The 26,477-nt window shown below is 49.2% G+C and overlaps 10 protein-coding genes across 10 annotated transcripts; 5 read left to right on the top strand and 5 right to left on the bottom strand.

The window, feature by feature from the left end:
- Window positions 1-1,178: 1,178 nt before the first annotated feature.
- N7466_009439 (acetyl-CoA carboxylase ACC1) lies at window positions 1,179-8,194 on the top strand (the record flags this gene model as incomplete). The annotated part of the gene is made up of 2 exons (XM_057168828.1): window positions 1,179-1,337; window positions 1,475-8,194. 2 exons carry the CDS (start codon window positions 1,179-1,181, stop codon window positions 8,192-8,194), a joined length of 6,879 nt encoding a protein of 2,292 aa, XP_057017534.1.
- A 1,031-nt stretch (window positions 8,195-9,225) lies between these two features.
- N7466_009438 (uncharacterized protein) lies at window positions 9,226-9,525 on the bottom strand (the record flags this gene model as incomplete). Its single annotated transcript, XM_057168827.1, has 1 exon — window positions 9,226-9,525. One exon carries the CDS (start codon window positions 9,523-9,525, stop codon window positions 9,226-9,228), a length of 300 nt encoding a protein of 99 aa, XP_057017533.1.
- A 751-nt stretch (window positions 9,526-10,276) lies between these two features.
- Window positions 10,277-11,494, bottom strand: psoB (hydrolase psoB; the record flags this gene model as incomplete). The annotated part of the gene is made up of 1 exon (XM_057168826.1): window positions 10,277-11,494. The coding sequence occupies one exon, from the start codon at window positions 11,492-11,494 to the stop codon at window positions 10,277-10,279; it is 1,218 nt and encodes a 405-aa protein (XP_057017532.1).
- A 491-nt stretch (window positions 11,495-11,985) lies between these two features.
- N7466_009436 (uncharacterized protein) lies at window positions 11,986-12,561 on the top strand (the record flags this gene model as incomplete). Its single annotated transcript, XM_057168825.1, has 1 exon — window positions 11,986-12,561. The coding sequence occupies one exon, from the start codon at window positions 11,986-11,988 to the stop codon at window positions 12,559-12,561; it is 576 nt and encodes a 191-aa protein (XP_057017531.1).
- A 1,438-nt stretch (window positions 12,562-13,999) lies between these two features.
- On the top strand, window positions 14,000-14,923 carry N7466_009435 (uncharacterized protein; the record flags this gene model as incomplete). Its single annotated transcript, XM_057168824.1, has 1 exon — window positions 14,000-14,923. The coding sequence occupies one exon, from the start codon at window positions 14,000-14,002 to the stop codon at window positions 14,921-14,923; it is 924 nt and encodes a 307-aa protein (XP_057017530.1).
- Window positions 14,924-15,003: 80 nt separating this feature from the next.
- On the bottom strand, window positions 15,004-15,987 carry N7466_009434 (uncharacterized protein; the record flags this gene model as incomplete). The annotated part of the gene is made up of 5 exons (XM_057168823.1): window positions 15,004-15,433; window positions 15,493-15,519; window positions 15,585-15,653; window positions 15,716-15,833; window positions 15,906-15,987. The coding sequence occupies 5 exons, from the start codon at window positions 15,985-15,987 to the stop codon at window positions 15,004-15,006; spliced, it is 726 nt and encodes a 241-aa protein (XP_057017529.1).
- Window positions 15,988-16,382: 395 nt separating this feature from the next.
- On the bottom strand, window positions 16,383-16,659 carry N7466_009433 (uncharacterized protein; the record flags this gene model as incomplete). Its single annotated transcript, XM_057168822.1, has 2 exons — window positions 16,383-16,445; window positions 16,468-16,659. The coding sequence occupies 2 exons, from the start codon at window positions 16,657-16,659 to the stop codon at window positions 16,383-16,385; spliced, it is 255 nt and encodes an 84-aa protein (XP_057017528.1).
- A 1,755-nt stretch (window positions 16,660-18,414) lies between these two features.
- N7466_009432 (NAD(P)-binding protein) lies at window positions 18,415-19,936 on the top strand (the record flags this gene model as incomplete). Its single annotated transcript, XM_057168821.1, has 2 exons — window positions 18,415-18,603; window positions 18,698-19,936. The coding sequence occupies 2 exons, from the start codon at window positions 18,415-18,417 to the stop codon at window positions 19,934-19,936; spliced, it is 1,428 nt and encodes a 475-aa protein (XP_057017527.1).
- A 2,488-nt stretch (window positions 19,937-22,424) lies between these two features.
- On the top strand, window positions 22,425-23,678 carry N7466_009431 (uncharacterized protein; the record flags this gene model as incomplete). The annotated part of the gene is made up of 4 exons (XM_057168820.1): window positions 22,425-22,562; window positions 22,941-23,024; window positions 23,088-23,201; window positions 23,277-23,678. 4 exons carry the CDS (start codon window positions 22,425-22,427, stop codon window positions 23,676-23,678), a joined length of 738 nt encoding a protein of 245 aa, XP_057017526.1.
- A 189-nt stretch (window positions 23,679-23,867) lies between these two features.
- N7466_009430 (alkyl/aryl-sulfatase) lies at window positions 23,868-25,814 on the bottom strand (the record flags this gene model as incomplete). The annotated part of the gene is made up of 1 exon (XM_057168819.1): window positions 23,868-25,814. The coding sequence occupies one exon, from the start codon at window positions 25,812-25,814 to the stop codon at window positions 23,868-23,870; it is 1,947 nt and encodes a 648-aa protein (XP_057017525.1).
- Between the last annotated feature and the right edge of the window lie 663 nt (window positions 25,815-26,477).

Raw genomic sequence — 26,477 nt, 5'->3', positions numbered from 1 at the left:
TTTGAAAGAGAGGTACCTGTTGGGGGCCAAGCCTCTAGCTGTCATGTCCGCCATGTCATCCATGGATGTGGTTCCTAATGCGGAATTGAGTACCTAGTTCGACATGTTCCTGTCGACCCCACGTTTCATCCACCCTTTTTTCCCCTTTTCGGGTTGAGAGCCCCATGACGAATGTTTCCTGTTGAGATCTGACCTGAAATACATGTAGAATTGAGAAGCCGAGACTTTCAAAAATATGTCAAATCTTAAAAACTAAGTAAATCTAGGTTCACTCCCGAAATTCCTTCTCTTGGAAAGTTTTGGTTCTGTTGAACATTTGAACATGGAGGGTATCCGGGGTTGACGGTGTATACGGTGTATACCAGTTCCAACGACCAATCAAGCCCAACATGTAGTAAATCCAAGCCACCGATTTCGGTATCCGAACGATTGACGGAAACGATATCGAAGTGTAGGAGTTCCGTAGAGTCCGTAGAGTCCAGTCGAGTCCAATAGAACCCCGACCTGATTCCGATTGGTTGGAAGGGCCCCGGTGGATCCCGCCCAACACGACGTTGGTTGGGGGCATTTTGGTACCTGGGATCCCCATAGTGAACAACGCTAATGCCATGTACCTGGTTGGGACTGGACTCCACGGGCCAAAAAACACTGGGGCCAAAGTCTTTCTCAGCATTAGGAACTCACCAAAAAAAAAAAATTGATGAGGTACTTGTTCACCACGAACCCCCAGGAATTCGGCATTTCACTTCTGGTTTTTTCCTTAATTTTTTTTTTTCTAATTTATTTCTCCATCACAAATCCACCTCTCCAAGGGCCTTACACAAAAAAAAAATAGATTGGTGGCTACTTCAATCACTGGTGAGTGTTCAAGCACAATAAATAAGCTAGTAGCTACACCTCCCATACTATCCGTTTGCAGAAGAGTTCCCGCCGCTCTTTGCCCCCCTGCTGCTTTTTCTGCCTGCCTCTCCAATCTTCCCCCCCCCAATTCCTCCGAACTTTTGGGCTTATCGCTGATGATCACAAGCGACAGATTCTTTGCCCTTTTCCGTGACTAGTCATCGTCCGGAATTTCCTGTACATTACTTCTTCTTTAACAGCAGAGCTGTTTAATATCTCAACAAACTATCCCCCCCGCTGTATGGTCGTTGACTCGACCTACTTGATCTCGACACATCATGGGCGTCCCCAACGGCAACTCAGCAAACGGCAGCAGCCCATCTGCTAAAGATTCCCTTCCCTCACATTTCATCGGTGGCAACAACTTGGATGTTGCGCCTCCAAGCAACGTCAAGGACTTTGTGGCCAAAAATGGAGGTCACTCTGTCATCAGCTCGGTGAGTACTCAATTCAATGCGACAAAAGACAAACAGATCGAAGCTGGCATGAAGGAGGAGGAACAGAAACCTGCAAAATCAAGAGTAGAGAACAAAAAATCAGAAACTGACTAGTGGGGTGTTTTTTTTTTTTTTAGGTCCTCATCGCCAACAACGGTATCGCCGCCGTCAAGGAGATTCGGTCAGTGCGGAAATGGGCTTACGAGACTTTTGGCAATGAGCGCGCTATTCAATTTACCGTGATGGCTACGCCTGAGGATTTGCACGCCAACGCCGACTACATTCGCATGGCCGATCAATACGTCGAGGTGCCCGGTGGCACAAATAATAATAATTATGCCAACGTCGAGCTGATCGTCGATGTTGCAGAGCGCATGAATGTTCACGCCGTGTGGGCTGGTTGGGGTCACGCTTCCGAGAACCCTCGTTTACCCGAGTCCCTGGCGGCGTCGCCCAAGAAGATCATCTTCATTGGTCCCCCGGCCTCGGCCATGCGTTCCTTGGGAGACAAGATTTCCTCCACCATTGTTGCACAGCATGCGGGAGTTCCCTGTATCCCCTGGTCCGGAACTGGAGTCGATGATGTCGAGGTTGATGAGCACGGCATTGTGACTGTCAGAGATGAGATCTACGCCAAGGGTTGCACATCCAACCCACAGGAGGGTCTGGAGAAAGCCAAGCAGATTGGTTTCCCCGTTATGATCAAGGCCTCTGAGGGTGGTGGTGGTAAGGGTATCCGCAAGGTCGACAACGAGGAGGACTTCGAGTCCCTGTACAACGCCGCCGCAAACGAGATCCCCGGATCACCCATCTTTATTATGAAGCTGGCTGGAAATGCCCGTCACTTGGAGGTGCAATTGCTGGCTGATCAGTACGGTAACAACATTTCTCTCTTTGGTCGTGATTGTTCCGTTCAACGTCGTCACCAGAAGATCATTGAGGAGGCTCCCGTTACCATTGCCAAGCAACCTACTTTCCAGGCCATGGAGAAGGCAGCTGTCAGCCTCGGTCGTCTGGTGGGATACGTCTCCGCCGGTACCGTCGAGTACCTTTACTCGCACTCTGATGATAAGTTCTACTTCCTCGAGTTGAACCCCCGTCTTCAGGTCGAGCATCCCACCACTGAGATGGTCTCTGGTGTCAATCTGCCCGCTGCCCAGCTCCAGATCGCCATGGGTATTCCTCTCCACCAGATCCGCGACATTCGTTTGCTCTACGGTGTCGACCCCAACACCACCTCTGAGATTGACTTTGACTTCTCTAGCGAGGAGAGCTTCAAGACTCAGCGCAAGCCCCAGCCCAAGGGTCACACCACTGCTTGTCGTATTACCTCCGAGGATCCAGGCGAGGGTTTCAAGCCTTCCAGTGGTACCATGCACGAGCTGAACTTCCGTAGTTCTTCCAACGTCTGGGGTTACTTCTCCGTAGGTACCGCCGGTGGAATTCACAGCTTCTCCGACAGTCAGTTCGGTCACATCTTTGCCTACGGTGAGAACCGATCTGCCTCGCGAAAGCACATGGTTGTGGCGCTGAAGGAGCTGAGCATTCGTGGTGATTTCCGTACCACTGTTGAGTACCTGATCAAGTTGCTGGAGACTCCCGCCTTCGAGGACAACACCATCACCACGGGATGGTTGGATCAGCTTATTTCCAACAAGCTGACTGCTGAGCGCCCGGATCCTATTGTTGCCGTTGTTTGTGGTGCCGTCGCCAAGGCGCACCTGGCCAGCGAGGCTGGAATCGAGGAATACCGAAAGAGCCTCGAGAAGGGTCAGGTCTCCTCAAAGGATGTCCTGAAGACTGTTTTCCCCGTTGACTTCATCTACGAGGGTGCCCGCTACAAGTTCACTGCCACTCGTGCCGGCCTTGACAGCTACCACCTGTTCATCAATGGCTCCAAGTGCTCTGTTGGTGTGCGTGCCCTTGCTGACGGTGGTCTGCTGGTTCTGCTGGACGGCCGCAGTCACAACGTCTACTGGAAGGAGGAGCCTGCTGCCACTCGCATCAGTGTTGACGGTAAAACTTGCCTTCTGGAGCAGGAGAACGACCCCACTCAGCTCCGTACTCCCTCCCCCGGTAAGCTTGTCAAGTTCACTGTTGAGAACGGCGAGCACGTTCGTGCAGGCCAGCCCTACGCCGAAGTTGAGGTTATGAAGATGTACATGCCCCTCATTGCCCAGGAGGACGGCATGGTGCAGCTCATTAAGCAGCCCGGTGCTACCCTAGAGGCTGGAGACATTCTCGGAATCTTGGCTCTGGATGACCCCTCGCGCGTCAAGCACGCCACTCCCTTCGCTGGACAGCTGCCTGACCTTGGCTCCCCTACCGTGGTCGGCAACAAGGCCCCACAAAAGTTCACTCTGCTCTACACCATTCTGGAGAACATTCTCCGTGGTTTTGACAACCAGGTCATCATGGGTACCACCCTGAAGGAGCTTGTCGAGGTTCTCCGCAACCCTGATCTTCCCTACGGAGAGTGGACCGCTCAGTTCTCGGCCCTGCACTCTCGTATGCCCCAGAAGCTCGATGCTCAGCTCCAGGCCGTGGTCGACAAGGCTCGTGCCCGCCAGGCTGAGTTCCCTGCCAAGCAGCTCCAGAAGACTATCGTCCGCTTCATTGAGGACAATGTCAACCCTGGCGACGCTGACATCTTGCGCACCACTCTTCTGCCCCTGGTTCACGTCATCAACAAGTTCCTTGACGGTCTCAAGGTGAACGAGTACAATGTCTTCATTGGTCTGCTCGAGCAATACTACGAGGTCGAGAAGCTCTTCTCCACCGGCACCAAGCGCGACGAGGATGTTATTCTCAAGCTCCGTGAGGAGAACAAGGAGGACATCACCAAGGTTGTCCACACTGTCCTCTCCCACAGCCGTGTTGGATCCAAGAACAACCTGGTCTTGGCCATCCTGGATATGTACCGCCCCAACCAGCCCCTGGTTGGCAATGTCGCTCCCTACTTCAAGCCCATCCTGAAGAAGTTGACCGACCTTGAGGCCCGCGCTACTGCCAAGGTCACTCTCAAGGCTCGTGAGGTTCTCATCCAGTGTGCCATGCCTTCCCTCGAGGAGCGCCTGACCCAGATGGAGCACATCCTGCGCTCTTCAGTCGTCGAGTCTCGCTACGGTGAGACTGGCTGGGAGCATCGTGAGCCTGAGTTCACTGCCTTGAAGGAGGTTGTTGACTCGAAGTACACCGTTTTCGATGTGCTTCCTCGCTTCTTCGTCCACCAGGACCCTTGGGTTACCCTTGCTGCTCTGGAGGTTTACGTTCGCCGTGCCTACCGTGCCTACACTTTGAAGGGTATCGACTACAATGCCTCAGCTGAGTCCCCATTCCTGTCCTGGGACTTTACCCTGAGCAAGGTCGGCAACCAGGCCGAGTTTGGCTCTGTATCTTCCACTCAGCCCTCCGCCCCTGGCACACCCACTGCTGAGATCCCTAGCCCCTTCAAGCGCATCAACTCTATCAGTGAGATGTCCTACATGGCAAACGACCCATCTGGTGACCCTGTTCGCAAGGGTGTCATCGTCCCGGTTCAGTACCTGGAGGATGCTGAGGAGTCTCTGGCCAAGGCTTTGGAGGTATTCCCTCGTGCTCCCCTCAAGGCCGTTGGTGGTAACGGATTGATCGCCAACCTGGAAGGCAAGCGCCGTCCTACCGGAACCTTGAAGATCGACAATGACAGTGAGCTCACCGGTGTCTGCAACATCGCCATCCGCGACATTGAGAACCTTGACGACGCCGAGCTTGTTGCTCAGATGGAGACCTTGCTTGCCAGCTCCAAGGATGAGCTGCTTGCTCGCCGCATTCGCCGCATCACTTTCATCTGTGGCAGAGAGGGTGTGTACCCCGGTTACTTCACCTTCCGTGGCCCCAATTACGAGGAGGATGTCAGTATCCGTCACAACGAGCCTGCCCTTGCCTTCCAGCTTGAGCTGGGTCGTCTTTCCAAGTTCAAGATCACCCCTGTCTTCACTGAGAATCGTAACATCCACGTTTACGAGGCTATTGGCAAGGGTCCTGAGAGCGATAAGGCTGTTGACAAGCGCTATTTCGTCCGTGCTGTTGTGCGTCCTGGTCGTCTCCGCGATGACATTCCTACTGCCGAGTACCTGATATCGGAGGCCGATCGCCTGATGACCGACATTCTGGATGCCCTTGAGATCATCGGCAACAACAACTCTGATCTTAACCACATCTTCATCAACTTCTCTCCTGTCTTCAACCTCGAGCCTGCTGATGTTGAGCAGGCTTTGGCTGGTTTCCTCGACCGCTTCGGTCGCCGTCTTTGGCGCCTGCGTGTCACCGGTGCTGAGATCCGTATTCTCTGCACTGACCCGACCACTGGCATGGCCTACCCTCTGCGTGTCATCATCAGCAACACCTACGGATTCATCATCCAGGTTGAGCTTTACATTGAGCGCAAGTCCGAGAAGGGCGAGTGGATCTTCCAGAGCATCGGCGGTACCACCAAGCTTGGCTCCATGCACATGCGTCCTGTTTCCACTCCTTACCCTACCAAGGAGTGGTTGCAGCCCAAGCGCTACAAGGCTCACCTCATGGGAACCCAGTACGTCTACGATTTCCCCGAGCTGTTCCGCCAGGCCTTCCAGAACACCTGGACCAAGGCTCTGGAGACTATCCCATCCCTGTCTTCCCAGCGTCCTCCCGTTGGTGAGTGCATCGATTACAGCGAACTTGTGCTTGATGACACCGACAACCTCGTTGAGGTCTCCCGTGAACCCGGTACCAACACTCACGGTATGGTCGGATGGATTGTCACTGCCCGTACCCCTGAGTACCCCCGCGGCCGTCGCTTCATCATCATCGCCAACGATATCACTTTCCAGATTGGTTCGTTCGGTCCTCAGGAAGACAAGTTCTTCCACAAGTGCACTGAGCTGGCTCGCAAGCTTGGTATCCCCCGTATCTACCTGTCTGCCAACTCCGGTGCCCGTATCGGTATGGCTGATGAGCTGATTCCTTTCTTCTCTGTTGCCTGGAACGACGCTTCCAAGCCCGAGGCTGGTTTCAAGTACCTCTACCTGACTCCCGAGGTCAAGAAGCGCTTCGATGCTAGCAAGCAGAAGGAGGTTATCACCGAGCTCATCACCGAGGATGGTGAGGAACGCCACAAGATCACCACTGTCATTGGTGCTAAGGACGGTCTTGGTGTTGAGTGTCTGAAGGGCTCTGGTCTCATTGCCGGTGCCACTTCCAAGGCTTACGAGGACATCTTCACCATTACCCTGGTTACTTGCCGCTCTGTCGGTATCGGTGCCTACCTTGTCCGTCTTGGTCAGCGTGCCATTCAGGTTGAGGGTCAGCCCATCATCCTGACTGGTGCTCCTGCCATCAACAAGCTGCTCGGTCGTGAGGTCTACACTTCCAACCTGCAGCTTGGTGGTACCCAGATCATGTACAAGAACGGTGTTTCCCACATGACTGCCAACGACGACTTTGAGGGTGTGCAGAAGATTGTTGAGTGGATGTCTTTCGTCCCTGACAAGAAGGGTGCTCCCGTCCCCATCCGCCCTTGGTCCGACAACTGGGACCGTGATATCTCTTACTTCCCTCCTTCCAACAAGCAGGCCTATGATGTCCGTTGGCTCATTGCTGGTAAGCAGGAGGAGGAAGGCTTCCTCCCTGGTCTGTTCGACAAGGACTCCTTCGAGGAGGCCCTTGGTGGCTGGGCCAAGACTGTTGTTGTTGGTCGTGCTCGTCTTGGCGGTATCCCTATGGGTGTTATCGCTGTTGAGTCACGCTCGGTTGAGAACGTCACCCCTGCTGATCCCGCCAACCCAGACTCCATGGAGATGATCACCCAGGAGGCTGGTGGTGTCTGGTACCCCAACTCTGCTTACAAGACCGCCCAGGCTCTTCGTGACTTCAACCACGGTGAACAGCTGCCTGTCATGATCTTGGCTAACTGGAGAGGATTCTCCGGTGGTCAGCGTGATATGTACAACGAGGTCCTCAAGTACGGTTCGTACATTGTCGATGCTCTCGTCAAGTACGAGCAGCCTGTCTTTGTGTACATTCCTCCCTTCGGCGAGCTTCGTGGTGGATCTTGGGTCGTCGTTGATCCTACAATCAACCCTGAGCAGATGGAGATGTACGCTGATGAGGATGCTCGTGGTGGTGTTCTCGAACCCGAGGGTATCGTTGGTATCAAGTTCCGCCGCGACAAGCAGCTCGACACCATGGCTCGTCTCGACCCCACCTACGGCGACCTCCGCCGCTCCCTGGAGGACCAGTCCCTCAGCAAGGAGCAGCTCTCCGAGATCAAGGTCAAGATGGCCGCCCGCGAGGAGCAGCTTCTGCCCGTTTACACGCAGATCGCCCTCCAGTTCGCCGACTTGCACGATCGCGCCGGTCGCATGAAGGCCAAGAACACCATCCGCCAGGCTCTTAAGTGGCAGAACGCCCGTCGCTTCTTCTACTGGCGTCTGCGTCGCCGTCTCAGCGAGGAGCTTATCGTCAAGCGCATGGTTGTCGCTTCTCCCTCCCCCGCTCCCCGCACCGCTTCCGCCGGTGCTATCCCCTCTTCCGGCGTCACCCACACCGCCGTTGAGACCCCCCGCGCTATCCACCTCAAGAACCTCCGCGCCTGGACTGGTCTCTTGGATAACGAGATCGAGAATGACGACCAGAAGGTCGCTCTCTGGTACGAGGAGAACAAGAAGCTCGTCCAGTCTAAGGTCGAGGCTCTCCGTACTGAGGGTGTCGCTTCCGAGGTTGCTCAGCTTCTCATTGGAAACAAGGAGGGCGGTCTCCTTGGTGTCCAGCAGGTTCTCTCTATGCTTCCCGTTGAGGAGCGTGAGTCTGTCCTGAAGTACCTCAGCTCTGCATAGATGCGTCATAACAGACACGGATACGACGCAAAAAAAAAAAAAAAGAGAGTTGTCTACTTTGTTCATGACTTGATGTTGATGTGAATTTTTGATTTCCCTTACAGCTTACAGTGCATGGGTGTTTTGTGTTTGGTTTTTTTTATATTTTCAATGTTTTCAATGTTACCAATTTCATAATGTTTTTTTCTAGAATATTCTCAGGTTTCCAAGGTTAATTATATTAAATATCCTTTCACCTACTAGTAGGAGTATTCCTCTGAATATGCTTTCGACTAGATATGACCGTAGATTTGCCCCAGGTGTTTTAAGTACTATTGATGTAGGCCTGGAAAGGTAGAACCTTCCAGACAGAACTTGCACCTGGGCAGTGGCTTACTGCCAAGATGAAGTCAAATGGAGATAAGCTTAAAAGTCAACGTTCAAATGTTTGAAGAGTAAATTTCATCATATCGTTCTGAGTATTTTTTGGACAAGCGAGGGTAGTAATTGTCCACTAATGGCTCGTTCCATACCCTCAAGACTCTCAAAACATACTAGTAGGCTTCAGCCCTATAGAATAACCGAACCAGGTATACTTTGACGGGGCATAAAAGAACCAGAAATTGAGTTCCACAAGGTCCCCTGATTCGAGACAGAGTTGCATCTACCTCCCGTGTTAGTAACCAATTAGGGGAAATAATGCCCGTTGCTTCGAAGGGAAACCAGGCAACACAATTACTTGTTGATCCACTTCAATGCATGGGATCTACTCCGTACACGCAGAAAGAGACAATTGATGATCTCGAACCAAACAAAAACGTTTCTATTACTCCGAGTCCGTACAAAAAGAAAACAAAAAGGTGGACACCCCCCATCCATCATGACCCCTGCAAGCGTCCCAGACCAGACCAGCCAGCTGGCTGTCGGACACGAGCAATCGTGATTCGAATTAATTGAAATTCCACAGTGATGACTCTAGAGTCCCGTTCAGCAAATGAATCAATACCAAACCTCAGGATTGTTTCCCCATCAAATACCCACCTTGTATTTTATTACGCTCGGGCATAACCTAGTTCCACCTGGTCAGGTGTAGCCACGTAACTCGGTGCAGCAAGTGGATAAACCACCGGAGCAGGCTTTTGAAGCTCCTGGTTAAGAGCGAAGTCGTGTGTGTTTTCCGGGTAGACCCATTGGGTAATAGGCGGAGGATGGAACCCTCTCTGCTTAGCCTGTTTCTCTTCCTTCTTGCGATTGTGACGCATCTTCAGGAGGATTCCGATGACGAGGACGATCACAACGACAACCACCAGAGGGATGATGACAACTTTGAGGATGAGCTTGAGGAAGCCCATGGTGTCGAGTGGTGTGCCTGGGCCGCGGTTTGTGGGGAGGAAAGGAGGGAATGGTTCAGGATGTTAGAAGCACCGCTATGCTACATAGTTTCGGAACATGACGGTATCCTTATATCTCTACAGAACCTCATCACATCCTGAGGGAATGAAGTCGGATTTCCTAGGACAACTTCATGTAATGTGATTCCCTGGCGGTTATGCTCGCGAGTTGGTTGGAGGAGGCAGGGAGCTGACACATTGAAGCTTCGTGTAATGTCCGTGTTACCCTTCTTGGCCCATATTTAGATCACCAATGAGGGAGGGCAGAGAGATGGGACGTCAAGGAGAATTGCCAAGAGTGGTGTAGACCCTGTTTCGTACTAAGGTTCAGCCCTATAGGGCGTTTTGTGATTGTGATTGTTGCCGCAGGGTGGAGAAGTATGAGGGATTAATGGAAGATCCACTTTTCTTCGTCCGTAAGAACCGATGGCTTGTGTTTGTTATGTCACTGGATTATTTGGTCCAATTTGGTTCCTGGGATGATCCTTTCATGGTTGGTGAGTCAGTAAATATAGAGCGGCTGAATGAAGATACGCTCTGTCTGGCAAACAAGAGCCTTGGAATGAGAACGAGAAGACTCATGTTCTGCGAGATTGTAGCATGCTGAAGAGTTGGTATTGATTCTATGATGTAAATAAACCTTTTCCAGAATATACGGTGTTGGCAGGTAGATCCTGCGCAGGACAAGGTCTGAATGGTCAGGAAAAATCCCTCAAGTAGCTAAAATGCCCTCGAGCCAGCCAAAGACGGTGGCGTTCATGAAAGTACTAGCACCAACATGACAATGCAGGTGCGCGCCATCCTTCGTCGACATTCGCTGGAGAGTTCCAAGGTTGCCTAGCGCCTCCTTAACTCTCTCCGGCTGACCTGAGAAGAAAAGATCGTCGTCGGGCCATCCAATCCAAACCGGGCATTGAATCTGGTGTGCGATACCTTCAATAGTCATTTGCCTGGCTTTAGTAAGGAGTTCAAAAGCACTGCTGGTGTTGAAAGTAAACAAGCCATGCTCAATAAGCCACCGGGAGACAGTGGGCGTGTCCTTCGAATGGAGCGAACTTTGAATGACAGCATCGGTCTCCTTCCAATCACCCGCATCAAACGCTGCCCGTGCCTCGGGTGAAATCCCTTTGTAGAAGCAATCAAACACACTTGCCACGCCATCGACTGAGAGAACAGCAGCGATCCTGTGCTCAAAAGCAGCCGCCCTAAGAACCAAATACCCAGACATGGAATAACCCCACAGAAAGACGCGCGAAGGGTCCACTTCTGGGCGGGTCAGGATGTAGTCGACTACGGGGGATACCACTTTCTCCCACTCGGAGATAAACCCCACGCCCTGATCCCGGATGACGGAGCATTGGCCCGGTCCCTCGAACGTAAGAACGTTGTATCCCCGCTCAAGCGCCCCAATGCCACAGATATGAAGCATCTCCTCCTGCGACCCATCGAAGCCATTGCAGACTAGCAGTGTCGGTCGCAGGTCGGCCGCACTAGCGCCGGGTGCACGGTAAAATATTGCAGGTATGTTAAAGGAGCCATCGGCTGCAGGGAGGATCAGTCGTTCGCCAGGCGTGGGGAGAAGGATCATAGCCTTGTCAAAGGTGACGGTTTGTTTGCTCCACAGGTCCCAGATACGTGGATCTTGGCGGTTGCCGTGTAGATAGAAATCGGCACAACGGTAGTATGTGGAGGCACGGAAGTATGCATCGCGGGCGGAGACGGGGAACTTGCGTGCGTCGATGGTGTCGGCTTGGGCGTGGATGTGGGAGGCTAGGTCATTGAAGACTCGGTAGAAGCTCTCCACGTCGCCGGGAGTTATCGCGTCGCCGGCTTCTAGGACTTCGACTATGTCTGCGGCGCCGTAACGGACGGAGCCTAGAGTACGGGCGAGCTCGTAGTGGAAGGAACGATCTGCGTTGAGCTGAACCATGGTTGGGCTGGGGATTTAGGCTCTGGGTTGAAACTGAGACTCTGAGAGGTTGGAGAGATGCGATGGAAATATTTATAGCCTAAGAAAACACAGATAAAATGCTTCTCTCTTCTTCATTTCTACTTACATTCCTCATAACGGTTAGTACTTGTACAAGTTTTAGGGTAGAGACTTAGAGTGCATCTTGTAACTTGTAACTTGTCTAGACCCACTTCCCTCCAAATTGGTCCGAGCGCTTTCCTCCTTCAGAATCCACTAGTCTCAATCTGTTTCTAGCAATGTACTAGGAATCAAGTGACTCAAGTCTCACCTAGTAAACCAACCTCAATGAAATGACACGTATTATCATTTATTCCAACGAGTGATGCAAATGGCAATAACACGAGTGCAAAATCTGTGATACATCCGGCCATAGTATCGTGGAAGACAGCATCTCAATTGAGAAACGAACAAGCACTTAGAAGTTAGCACTGTTAGCAGACTATCTCAAAATGTGCCGCACATTTGATCCTCAGTCACTCGCCCAAGAAAACCCACGGAAGGAAAGAAAGCCACCGGGAAGAAAGCCCGGCGCTAGCACTTCGCTTATCGGTCCACGCCCCCGCCGTCATGGTCCTCGTGGCGCGTTCGTGAATTACACAGCCGCGACAACAGGACGCGATGGAAAACGCGTCACGCTATTAACTTGCAACTCTTTACTCCAATATGCTGACCAGGAGAAATATGTCGGTTTCTTCTGGGACGCGTATTTACCCGGAAGCAAATCTTTCACGCCAGAATCGGGACACTATACCGCGATCGAATGGACCAATATTGCCCAGTCGCCGACTGGGGATCTCTTGGCGGTGCGGCTCGCCATTGTCGCCAACAGCCTTTGCATGCTCGGGATACGACACCGAGAAGACAAAATGATTCTACAAGGTCACCGAGTATATGGCCTTGCTCTCAGCGAAATGCAACAGGCATTAAAACGGCCCAGTCGACTTGATATGGATGGCTCGCTGATTGCGGCCTGGTTGATTGGGCTCTTCACAGTGAGATTGAACAATTACGTTAAAATCCAATGAGACACTGATGAATTCTTCAGTTGTTATTTGGAAAAACGGATGATGTAATAGGCCAGCCTCGGGCTTGGGCTGGTCTGTCAGCCGGGGAAAAGTCTCTCTACATGTTATATTCGCCGGATAAATTTCGGGATGGAGCGGCGCATCGCTCATTCAAAGACGCGCGACTTCATTTGGTATGACACCTGGCAAAATTTGACGGTTCGAATACTGAGCATTGATTAAGATGAACCCAAGTCTTCTCTCTGGAACCACGTCTAGTCTAGGCAGTGCGGACTGGATGACGATTCCTTGGTCCATAACTTCCAAAACACCACTAGATAAGCTGGTAGACTTGGGAATCCAAGCTGCAGGGCTGTTGCACAGCCTAAAATGCTTCGATCCCCAGTCGCACATTCTAGAAGCACGAGGGTCACTAGTGACTCACTGCCGCGATTTCATGGCTGAATTGGTTTCTTGGCATGACGAGATCATATCCACGCTTGCAATCGAACTCCCGGTAGAAAAGGTAAGAGCCACCAGAGCTTCATCTGTTGATCTCGCCAAGACACACACACTTCTCCTATTCTGGTCAATCTCTCTTCTTGCCTGCCCGTTGATCTCGGCTATATTGTTCGAGGTTAACCTCCCCCCTGGATTCGACCTCCACAACCTTCGACATAACATTTTGTCGCATCTTCGATTATTGATGGCCCCAACGGCCGGTTGGTTTGGAATCAATATGTCCATGCTGCCAGTGAGCGTGGTGTTCAAAACCATCGAATTGGCACCTTTGTCTGCAAGGGAGGAAAGACTTATTGCGGCATTATACAAAAATCGTGAATTCGCAGCTATTGGGGATTTCTTTCCGAGTGTCACGCAATACTTTTCAAACCCCTATCTTACTCCTAAGAGAAATGGTGTCCACGAACCCTTACGTGAATGTTATATTTCATGATATGGTCGAGGTGGCCCAAATAGTTAACCTGAATATTGGATCGCGAGGGTTTTTTCTTGGCGAGAAAAAGACTATACAGGTCGACAAATCAAATTCGCAGCTGAGAGGCGTGGAAATATAATGAAGAGCCAATTAACAATACAAAAGTCATATGATTAGCTTTGTCCAAGCCATCGGTTCCCAAAAGTGCTGAAGGTTCATCGTCATCCTTCAGCCTCTTCCATTGGCTCAACCACCCCCTTACGGGCGTTCCCCCACCCAAATTCCTGCCTTGATTTGCGCGGCATCAGACCGACTGTGGGGTTAAGGTTTACCACCAACAAAACCCCGGATTTCATCTTCTCCTATTTTCATTTCCCTTTCTTTCCTGTCACTACTTGATAGTATCTGTCATGAGAAAATTCCAACACGGTCGCGATACCCAACACATACCCTGCCCGGGGTACGAGGATGCGACTGTGAGACTCCCTCGATAATGTGAATTTCCAAAAACACGAGTCTCCAATGGCTGTTGATCTTTCCTCCTTGGGCCAAGACCCCGAAGGTCTCGTCGGGGGGTATCAGGGCAACAGCACTGGGATAAAAATAACAATGGGAGTTCTCATCGCCATACTACTATACAATGCCGTCGAGCTTACTGCTCTGATCTTTCTAACCTTCCAACGATACCGTGGACTATACTTTTGGTCTTTGATGCTCTCCACAACTTGCGGACTGTATCCTAGTGGGATCGGAAATCTCCTTCATTTCTTCGACATCGGCCCTTTATGGCTAGCAATCGTGCTCTCCAACTTTGGCTTCTACTTCATGGTACCTGCCCAATCCCTCATACTTTACTCTCGACTCCACCTCGTCCTTTACAACCAACGACTCCTCCGGTTTATCCTTTACGCTATCATCGTCAATACGGTCGTGATTGGTGTGCCGGTAACAACCACAACAGTCGGATCGGCCTTTGTGCGTACTCCAGGCTGGAATGCGGCGTATACAATTATGGAACGACTGCAGGTGACTTGGTTCGGGCTACAAGAGTTTTTGATCTCGTCGCTCTACATTCGGGAGACTGTCAAGCTTCTTCAATGTAGTTCTGCGAATACCAGTCGCAGAAAGAACATCATGTACCAGCTGGTCGCGATCAATGTTCTTGCTATCTTGATGGATGTTGCGGTCATGACGATCGAATATATTGGTCTATACTATCTGCAGGTTCTGCTGAAGTGTACTACATACAGCATCAAGCTGAAGCTGGAATTCGCTGTTCTTGGCAAGCTTACCGCCATCGTCGACTCGTCACATCTTGAACTTACTCCGAGAGGTGATGCGGATCTTTCTGAAATAGTTGCTGGTCGACCCGTGTGCGACCCAATGCCTAGCACCTGGCATGTTGAAATGTCTTCCTGCAAAGGTCATCCCGAACAAAACTTTTGATCTCGACCATTTTTCTGTGAATGCGTGTGAGAAGGACAAGCGGATACGAATGACCAATGATGTTTGTATATAACCGGAATCTAAGATTTATTTACAATAACTTCAGTCGTTTTGATAATTCCGTCTTTGCCGCCATCAATCTGTTGCTGCTGAATTTCACCTGCCAAAGGCCATTCGTCATCAAAGCCAATCGTGGCACTATACTCCCCATTTAGGTCATGGTCATGTGCACGTTCTCCAGAATCCCGACTCCCCAATTCCTCAAGCGCATACTGATCGCCTCGGTGCATGGACCAAATTCGATTTCCACCGGTACCTCCCACCGTAGGCAGACTTCCTCCGGTATTCGTTGGGACGCGACGGGACCGGGAGCGAGAACGACTGCCGTAGACGTTGCGGCTTCGGGTTCGAGGGTAGGAATTTGAGTACTCGGATAGCTTCAGGACCCTGCTGACAAGGGGCTTAAGGGAGGGGATGCAGGCGGCGAGAATTCCGACGTTGAATTGGGCACTAGAATTTGATTAATTAGGATTTAACAAAGAGGCGAGAGAGGAGAGGGGATGCCATACGTTGCCCAGAACAGAATCCAGTCATCGCTGTTGACTAGGTCAGTACGCAAGTATTATCAATATATGTGTCTGAGAAGAAAGGCTGAACATACAGATACCCGTCCTTTTCCGAAGTAAATGCGATTTGGTAGATGGCATTCATGACGCCAAAGATGACGGCGCTGTATTCCTCAGCGAGATTAGTCGATTTATAATTTTTTTGACAAGGAAGATGAATACGAACATGTATCCCAGACTGAGAATCCCAATAAGATATAGACGGACTTTGCGCGTCATTTTGAGGGTCCAAATAATGGGAATAGGGATCGTCGCGAAAAACACATCAGTAAAGATGTTGAATGCTAGAGAATGGAGGTCATGATCAGCTAAGCTTCTTGCCAATTTCCAAATAACAAGCGAAAGATTTCTCTTACCAGTATTAATGAGGGCGAATGTCACGAATAGTTTCACAGGATAGCAATGCGAGCCTGGGGCTTCGGTCCAGTAAGCCGACATAGGCGAACAGTAAAGGAAGAATGCCATCGCACCCAAGAAACAGTAAGCAAAGACAATCACTATAACACAGGATTCTGTCAGTCGCGTGCATATTTTGCCAATCTGCATCTCAATCACCATCCCTATCCCGCAGATCATCACTTACCCATGCTTGTCCACAGAGAAACCACATACCACCTCGCCGGACTCAATCTCAGCAGATTCAAGGCGATGGATATTTTCAACATTGCAATCCCTAACGAAGAGCAAATGATGCATTGCCAGAATGTGCCCTGTGTGATTTTCATTCCGTTGCCGTTACCTGCCTCAAACCATTCATCGCGATGTCCCAGTCCATGAACCGCTTCAAATATATAAAGAATCCATCCGCCCAAGGCACACAGCTAACCGTTTTGTCAGCGCATATCCAGGTCCCATTTCGTGCGCAGCCCCGATACCATCATCTTGAATTCATGCCTCTGGGCCAAAGATAAAACTCACTGCAGCAACCGACATACACAAGTCATCGTATCCAGGATTCTTGATCAGTTTGATACGAACATAGAGACGCAAGGCGACGGCCGTGACAGCTGAAAATGTGAAGATGGTTTGCACGGACAGAATCTGGGCGATATGATTGTCATTGACAGATGAAGATGCGACATCTCTGCCCACTATTGAGATTGCAGCCATAACATCTACTCTTGGCGGATGAGACAAGTCAGTCACGCCCTGGATGAAGACATGGGAATCAAGGGTCAGAGGTCAGAGATTAGAGATCTCCCAGACCCTTCGGTGTGGGTAAATGCTAAAGGGCATATACTACATTAGGCACGATCGGTATAGAGTTCTCCGTGGCTTATTGCGAATTCCCAATGCTGATTAGCGGGGATTTTCGGTCGCTGAGTGAAATTAAACCCTAAAACCCGGATGCTTGCGCGTCGAAGGATTTTTTGCCTTCCATGTTCCATGCTTTCTCCTTCGAAGGATTCGGAGGAAGTTCGGAGGATGACGCCCGCAGGAAGTTAGATTTTGTTTCCCCCTGCAGTAGTTAGTATGTGTGGCTGTCGGCCAAAGCCAACTTTGTCACTAGACACAATTGTCATCAATCTTAATAGATTAAGAAGAAAAAAATAGAAAAAAATAGGCCGCCCCCTGTCACTGAGAAATGTACATAATCCCTACTGCCTGGTATTGAAACATTGACATGTTCTAGGTCGACGCCGGATGACAATCTGTGATAAACTAGTACTAGTACTTTTGTCAACATCGAAAATAAATGAGTCTAACCGAGGCAGTGAAATGAATGCAATGTCTCCATAAATGGAAAGTATCCCTGAGCATGTCGGATCCGTGGAAATAAATCAGCATCATATAGTACGGAATATGCACATTGCAGAGTACGAGAGCTAGTTCAAGATTGGACCCACATTAATTCAACGATCGTGAAGTCTTACTAGTCCACGTTCCGATTCACGCCCCGTTCTCTCCAGCCCCCCACGGGACGATATTAGGGTGGATCTTCCAGCGCCACAAAGGGTCTTTCAGCCCTTTTCACACTAGTTGCATGCACTTGAGGGCCTGGTCCTTGTTCGTCAGAAGTAGATTGGCTATTTTGTAAATTTGAATTTGTTGAGAGCGACGATTCCCGAACATGCTTACCTCGATGGTGCCTTCGTTGACCTTCTTTGTTGACCTTGTTTTCTTTCCTTTTTCCTTTTTTTTGAATTCATTTTCATCAAGATTCCCCAAGCTGCAAACATCATGTAATGCACGGGAATTCCGAAGTGATCGTGGGTGTTTCAGCTTGATTAGGACTGCGGAGGAGGGTAATTCCCCACTAACACAAGGCGAGAGAGGAACTAGGACCGTTTTCTCTTTTCAGATTCAGTTAAACGGCTCATAGAAAACCAATGGTCCACTTAATTTCAAAAATTGCATGATCCAAATGGAGAGTGGGGATATAATAGGGACTGCTTGAGCGATTTAAGGTGCGTACGCGAATGTTATGTGGAGCGCGAATCAACTAGAATCTCAATTTACCACCAATTAGACTGCAAAGACAATGATATTCTCATTTACTTTATCCGCTTCATTTAAATCCCCTGTTTACCGATATCTCACCAGCGAGCCTTGTGTGCGTCTCCACACTAAGCTCATAACCCAGCCATGACGGCCTGGATTCCGTCTACGCGACCTGCTAACTGTTTATGCTTAGCTTTATGCACTTGTTTCTTGCAAAATAAATTGTTCGCCCGATGTTGATCCTCGAATAGGAGAGATCATTGAGTACTTTAATCCTGGGAGCGGGATGCTTTTCGGGGGTTTTGTTTAGCCCACGCGAAAAGCTTTCTTACTTCCCCCCTGCCACCTTCACAGGCTCATTGGTCGGTTTTTTTTTGTTTTTGTTTTTGTTTCGTTTCAAGGAAATATTTTTGCATTTATAATATGTTTTCTTTCGCTTCTGTTCTCGTTGGACTTGGAGCTGCCTTGCCATTCGTGGCTGCTGGCAGCTCAAATGTCATCGAGCGAGATGTTGTGGTCATTGGCGGGGGTGCTTCGGGTGCCTACGCCGCCGTCCGCCTGCGCGATGATTTCGGCAAGAGCATTGCACTGATCGAGAAGCGAGATATTCTGGTAAGAGCAAGCAACTGAGACAACATGGTTCTCTTCACAATAATCCCACTCCAACAAATGGACAGACAGATACTTACGTGGGCTCAATTGGCAGGGTGGCATGGTCAATACCTATACCGATGAGAAGACTGACGCCATATATGATTACGGCGTGAACAGCTTCCTCAATGTCAGCAACTCAATGCAGTTTTTTTCCCGTTTCAACATTTCGGTCACTACAAACTCAACTTCCTCCACCGCAACCACCGAGTACATTGACTTCAACACTGGCAAACTGCTTAACTTCACTGCCCCTTCGCTTTTGAACCAGGTCGACGCCATCGCCAAGTTCCTTGAAGTTATCGACCCATGGGAGTCATTGCTGCGACCTGGCTACTGGAACTTCCCTGAGCCCAAGGATATTCCCGCAGACTTGCTGATTCCCTTCGGCGAGTTCTTGACCAAGTACGACGCGGAGGATGCCGCGCCCATCATTTACGCCTCAACCGGCCTGGGATTGGGCAATATGAGTGAAGCGACCACCATGTTCGCTCTTCAAGCCTTTGGTTGGGAAATGGCCCGCGCCATCCTCGGTGAAATGGCTCTCTACAAACCTGTTACTGGCGGAAACCAAGCCCTCTACAACGCCATCGAAAAGGACTTGGGCGACGACGTCTTGTACTCCAGCACTGTCGTTTCGAGCCGTCGCACTGACTCAGGTGTCCACTTGACCGTCCGCAACCACTTGACCGGTGAGCTCACCAACATCGCCGCCCGTCGTCTGCTTGTCGCTATCGAGCCCAGCGAGAGCAACATGGAGCCCTTGGACCTTAGCCCGTCTGAATGGAACACACTTTCCAAGTTCGACTTCTCCAACGAGTTCTGCGGACTAGTCGACAACGCCGTATTCAACACAAGCCTCATGTACTCCAACCTGCCCTCCAGTGCAGCCCCTGACAACGTCCTCGTGTTCCAGGACGTGCCTATGGTCCAAAGCTTTGAGTACAGTGGTCTCGATCACCTCTTCCGCGTCATGATTATCGGCAACAAGACCACAACTACTGCCGAGGCCAAGGTCCTGGCCCAGGACAATTTCAACCAACTGCTGGAGTCTGGACTTTTGCCTGGTTCTGAGCAAAGCCAAGAACTGAGCTGGGCAGCATTCGCTGCTCATGGTCCTATGCACGCGCGTGTGTCAGTTGAAGAAATCAAGAGTGGTTTCTATCAGGATTTGTACAAGTTGCAGGGTGCTCGTTCCACATGGTGGACCGGTGGTGCTTTCTCCGTCAACTTCCAAACCAACCTTTGGGAGTTCGATGAGGGTCTTATCCCTAAAATTCTGGAAGGAATTTAGAATAGAATTTCGTACTTTGTAAATCGAGCTCATTGATCGGAGCGTTGTTTAATATTGAACGAGAATGTACTATGAACAGGCTTCATCTCCGAATTTTGAATAGTAATGCCCATTGGATAACAATAGCAATTCAATCTGACCATCAATAGAGATAAATCAAGATTGATCAGACAAAAGAAATGACCCTGGGACTTTTCGTGGCTTCAATGCCGTGACGACAACCTATTTTATTTGCAAGCCTCGCATGAGTTTCATCGGCGACCAAGAACATTTGAATGCTTTTATACTTCCAGTGTTTGCTGCTTAACTACATTAGGCACCGACGAATTTACCAAAAGGAACCTGAAGAATTACCGAAGAAATACTTTGCTTCTTCATCTGCTCATAACGGTGACTGCTCTACTGAACTCCCAAAACATGGCCTTTTCTACCCATATTCCCTAAAATAAAATATTATTTGCTAACCACATGGCTTTTTAGAAGGCTCCGAATCTTGAAATCAAACAAAGCCGCCTTGTTCATCCTAAGATTTCAGAGAAATCATCCAGAAATTTGCCTGTATGAATATCGACATATATCTATCCGCCTGTCCAAGAACCCAGCCGAGCCTTAAAACTCGCCGAAATCGGCACCAGATTGGAGCAGGTCATCAAAGCGAACTATAAGAAGGGAGTGAGCTCTAAACAACAAGGCTATGTATGATTGACAGCTACAACAATTTGAAATATGCGCTCGAGTGAAAACTCCATCGTAATCCTGCACAGTGTTCTCTACACCTCCATACAACCTAACAACATTTGAACATATACTACATCAAAAGACCTGGATTTGATCTTAAGTGGGGGGCGCTGACCTAAATTCTCAGATATCATAGAAACTTATTATACAAAATACACACTGTTCTCCAAACACCATGTTCTGTCTCTGGTCCCTGCTATTCCCGATGGTTTCAATTGTTTACGTTTGTCGCTCGTCGTGTGGACCATCGGAGAAATATCGGAGGAATTTTGGGTTACGTCCACACTCTGAGAAGCACACAGCAACTTTTTCAAATAATAATCGCACGTATTCTTGTATGCTCTTCGGTCGCGCGTATCACTACAATAAAGCGTCTTGCAAGGCAAGAAAAATTGGGTGTCAGCATTGAAACAACTTTTCAAAGATTGCGATAATGGGAATTTAGGAGACAGGTTGCGTGCATTCAATGTTCCAAGACATGGAACATTCAATGTTGGAAAGCTTCGGGTACATATGCATTTCCGCACCGAGTAGCTATGCGATATTTTGATCGGGTATGGAGTACAGAGCGGATGAATCTCATGTGGGTACATTGATTTCTCTACACCATCATAGTACAAAGTGAAAAGCTCCAATGAATACATCTTGAATGGTACTAGATGTTGACTATCGATTTGTGTGCGTCTCACGTCTCCCCCACCACATAAAAAAATCACATCGCATCATGATAAGAGCGACAAAAGTGATCGGCATTTGCCAGTGCGTAGGCTATCCCCACGAGCGTCAAGATGGCGAATCTTGCACATCCCAAAGTGACCCTAAGTATAACTTGTCTCGCTGGAGATCCTTCGGAGTCTTTCCGGCGCCACTACAAACTAGTAGATCGCATCCGGACCAGTCATCGATGATCCACAAAGCCAAGATCAGCAACAGCGGAACGATGATTATGATCGCCATCTCAATGGTGGTAGCGTCTTTCTTGTGTGAATGGGACAAGACTATTGTTCGTGGTGTCTCAAATTTGATCCGGTGAACGCAAAGCTTTGTGCTTTAATTCACTGGGTTGGACATTTATAGTGGGTCGCGCGAATTTTCAGGGGCATGGCACCTATCATTTTCCTCGCACTATACTCATTTAGTCCAATGGTCAGGATCAGGTACGTAACAGGTAATCTGAAATTGAGAAATATTAGGTTTTGAAGCTTGTCTGGATTCATGTCAAGAGGTTTAATTTGGCCTCAAAGTTGAGCTCGAGCGCTTCCCGAACATAAACGACCAATAGCCCCATCGCGTGTGGATCCTGATTTACGCATACGGAACCTAAACTACACAGCCAAGGGAAATCTCTTGCAGATTCTGCACGAACCAAGCTCTGACATGGATCTTCAACCCCTTTTCTGGCGTTATTAAGCATATATACGTTAGGAAACATGTCCCCCAAAACTGCCGCGTTTGTTTTCCGTGGCTGGTGACACGATCAAATCACCGTTCATTGATATCGCCATCCTCATACGTTTAAGACACCGCAATGAGCGACACAAGCTCCAGCCAGTTTATCCTTGAGGGGTTTGTGTTGCTAGGCGTGTCGCTTTTTATCATTGCTTTGAGACTTGTGGCACGATGGCTCATGGTTGGATGGAGAAATTTCCAAGCTGATGATTATATGATGGTTCTCGTTGGTGTCAGTACTCCGTTCAATTAAATGTGAAATCTATTGCTGATAAGAAGATAATTCTAGGTTGTTTACTCCATGGAAACTGCCGCAGCATACGCGGTGGTCGATTGGTTTCATGGCCTGGCAAATAGTTCGATGACCGATGCTGAACGTGCAAGCTTGTCGCCTGGTTCTGACGAATATCGCTGGCGCGTCGGTGGCTCAAAGGTCCAGGTTCTCGGGTGGTCACTATATGTCACGACTTTATGGTTGCTAAAAGCTTGCATGTGTGTTTTATATTCACGATTGACGTACGTACCAACATCAGCAACATCTACACCGAGGAGTTTTTGAAAAAACATGGCTAATATATTATATGCCACAGGGACGGTCTTCCTTTAATGCGGAAACGAATTTCTATATCCTATGTCACGATCGCAGTGACCTATATCATTGTCCTTTCTGTTATTCTTGGAAGTTGTCACCCAATGCAGAAGAATTGGCAGATATACCCCAATCCCGGAAGTTCGTCATCCACAATTTTCTTTTCGCTCTCGGAACTGGAGTTATGGAATGATGCTTGCTAACTCTTCCTGCTTAGATGTATGTCAGCCGGCTGTGGCCAAGTTACACATCTACTTTACAGTGATCTTGAACGTGGTCACAGATGTTGAACTGATGAGCATTCCTATCCCAGTAAGTGTTTTCCCAAAATGGAATGTTGAGATTTGACTTGACAACTAACCCTGATTTGAATAGATGCTGGCGAAAGCGAAGATGCGCTGGCTAGAAAAGACAAGATTATTAATCATCTTCAGCGGAGGTATATTTGTCATGACTGCTGGAATTTTACGATGTGTTTTAATTTTGACAGTAAGCATATTCCACACCTAAGATGGGTACTTTCTTCAAAGTGTTTGCATCCAGATTACTGACTTTCAACCATAGGGAGGATCTAAAAGTGCTGCCGAAGGCGCTGCCTGGGCACGACGCGAGTCCTTTGTCGCAGTCGCAGTCGGAAACTTTCCCATGATCTACCCTCTGATGCGCCGTATCGCTCGCAAGGCTGGGCTAATCGTGAGCCAAGGCAGTTCCCGCGATTACCCCAAAAACACACAATCGCATAGCGCTCTGCAGTCCACGAATCGCAAGAGGTCCAGTATCCCACTTGTGTCTCGGAAGAATAACGAGTGGAACACGATTGACGACGAGCTTGCCAGCATCGATACTGGCCGGAAAGAACCTGCGACACGCGTGACTGCCAGTAGTAACTGGGATAAGTGCGATACAAATGGTCGGCCCACTGGAATTCAGGTTGTTTCAGAGACGATAATCGAGAGATCGGGCTAAGAAGCAGTTGTAGATACAAGGATGCATTTGAGAAATAATTACTAAAACACATTAATATAACTCTACGAGTGACATCAACTTACACGCGTGCACATTAAAACTGTCGCATTTTTCTCGTAACAAGGAGTTGTCCAATTTGCTTCAAATGGAAGGGCTCCTAAGATACACGATTCTTCACCCATTCCTAGTCTATGGCGTGACAATATTGAATGCAGGATTTGGCAAAGCGACCAGGGATACGATATCAGTCCAAGCCTCGACGTTTCCAGAGGTTACGAGCTGATCAAGAGTGGGGCTCTGACCGACAGATGCGCCTCCGACGAGAGTAACGAGCTCTTGGTGCGTGAGCCACACGGTCAAATCAACATTGGAATCTCGCGTCTTCGGAGCCGCCGTATATTGAACGACATGTCCCGTCAAGGCAGCATTGCTGAGTCTTAAGTGCCATCCGGAACCTTCATTTCCCACGTCATCGACCATGAAGTCGATTGTGATTTCCTTTTCGAGGTATTTGCTCGGCTGCTTGAAAGCCTCTGGTCCATTGATGCGGACGCCGATGCTGTCAAATAGCTGATCAAAGCCAAGAGCTAACAAGGACGCGGGTGATATAGCATTGACCGAAGGCTGGGCCCCATTTTGTAGCTCGAAAGCTCCGGTCAAGAAGAAATTGCGCCAAGTTCCATTTTCTGCGCCGTATCCCAGCTCAGTGTATACAGCCGCCAGCTCCTCTTTTGCCTTCTGAGCAACATCGCTGTCTTTCTCGTCGGCATTGCTTTGCGTTGCAAACACAAGTTTGTCCAAAAGCGTGGCTGCGAATCGTAAATTCTTATCGCTGTGATAAGCTTGAGCCTTTTCAAGTACAGATTGGCTGCCACCCATGCACTTGACAAGTTCAGTGGCTTCGTCAACGGGGGTGAGTGGCCATAGGTAAGCAGGGTTTGCATTGAACCATCCCATGTAGTGGTCATATACTGCTTTGACATTGTGACTGACAGAGCCATAATATCCACGAAGGTTTGTCCGCGCACTCAAAGTGGGAGGCATCTGAATTTCTTCAGCAATTTCGATCGGGGTCTTGCCATCATTTAACTGGCGAAGGGTTTCGTTGTGAAGATAGGCATAATAATCGCGTTGTTCGGATAAAAACTGGACCACTTTACTCTCGTCCTCGTTCCAGGTCGGCCAGTGGTGGCTAGAGAATACCACATCACTCTTGTCACCGAAAAGGGTGATCGACTCATCCAAGTATCGTGACCAGAGTCTTGCATCACGAACCGGGGCACCTCGCAGTGTTTGGATATTGTGCAACGTGTGAGTCGCATTCTCGGCCATGCACAGGGCTCTGTAGTCCGGGAAGTAAAAATTCACTTCTGCTGGAGCTTCGGTTCCCGGAGTCAATTGGCAGATGATCTGAAGACCGTCAACTGCGGGACTGAGAAGACCATCACTGGTGATGACCTGCGGGGGCGCTACAAGCGAGCTGGCTCCAGTCGATAAAGCTTGTCCGAGTCCGCAGCCAATTTGTCCGTCAGGAGATTTGGTCAAGGCCTCTCCATACATGTAAATAGAACGGCGAGCCATTGCCGGTCCAGCATACACATTCTCACTGACAGCATGTTCGAGGAAGCCGTCAGGACCGATGATTTGCAGAGGAGTCCCGGCCGTTGTTGCGATGTCGACAATGGCTTGAGCGCCGCCAAAATGGTCGACATGGCAATGTGTGTAGAAGAGGGCCTTGATTTCTGCGTCTTTGCCGAATTTGTCTCGATGTTCCTCTTGGTACAGCTCAATGGCCGCCCTTGCTGTCTCGACCGAGGTTAAACAGTCGATAATGATGATGCCATTTGTTTTTGGGATTTGGACAATGCTCATATTAGCAAGGTCAAAGCCACGGATCTGATAAATGCCTTCCATGACGTGGTAAAGGCCGGCGGTTGTACTGCATAGCTGCCCCTGCCTCCACAGAGAGACATTTGCGGTGCTAGGGACATCTGCCTCGAGGAAGTCATAGGCATTGGTATCCCAGATGACTTCGTGGGTACTACCGTCCGAGTATATCACAGGACTAGTGGCTTTTCGGACAAATCCCCGTTGCGCGAATGCAAACTTGAAGTCAACGTTGTCGCTATCTTCCATTTGAAGCTGTGGGATAGCCATGATGAGCAATTGGGGTGGGAGTTCCAGGTGCCTAACCTTCAATGTTCGAAATTATGTGTAAAGCTCAAATGTTGAAAGTTATGCGTACATGTAGTTCGTAGTATTGAAAGTTTTGGTTTTAAGTTTGGATATATGAGCCATCATCTTACCTTTATAGCACTTGAGTGAAAAAGCTCGTGTTCAAATGTTTTCTTCAAAGGACGGACTCCCGTGATCATTCCCAGCATTACACAATAAAATCACAAAACGTTTGAAACCTGCCTCAATAGATCAAATAGTTCTTTTGCGCCTAAAAATTGATATATAATCTACTAGTATGCAGAAGTCTGTATGTCGCAGAAAGCTATTAGTTCGCCAAACCATGCACAGCATGCTAGCAATGCAGCCGTGTTGGGGAGAACTCGAAATTCCAAATGCCGTGGTATGTTACATTTTGGTTAGTTTTTTGAGTTCATACGATATTTCCGAATATTTGAAGCCAACAAATGTTGGGATTACATAAAGAACTTGTCATTGATTGTCGTCGGCACTTACCTCATCAAATGAGGTTCCGACCAGAAATTGATGAAGTACACATGCATCGATTGATGAAAAATAAACCAATTCAAAATTGCGACCTCGGGAATGGTCGTGAAGCTGCCC

This window comes from Penicillium verhagenii (assembly GCF_028828195.1).
Source record: "Penicillium verhagenii strain IBT 33310 chromosome Unknown utg000009l_segment0_segment0, whole genome shotgun sequence".
In the NCBI taxonomy this organism is placed as follows: Eukaryota; Fungi; Ascomycota; class Eurotiomycetes; order Eurotiales; family Aspergillaceae; genus Penicillium; species Penicillium verhagenii.
This window is presented reverse-complemented; position numbering and strand designations above follow the sequence as displayed.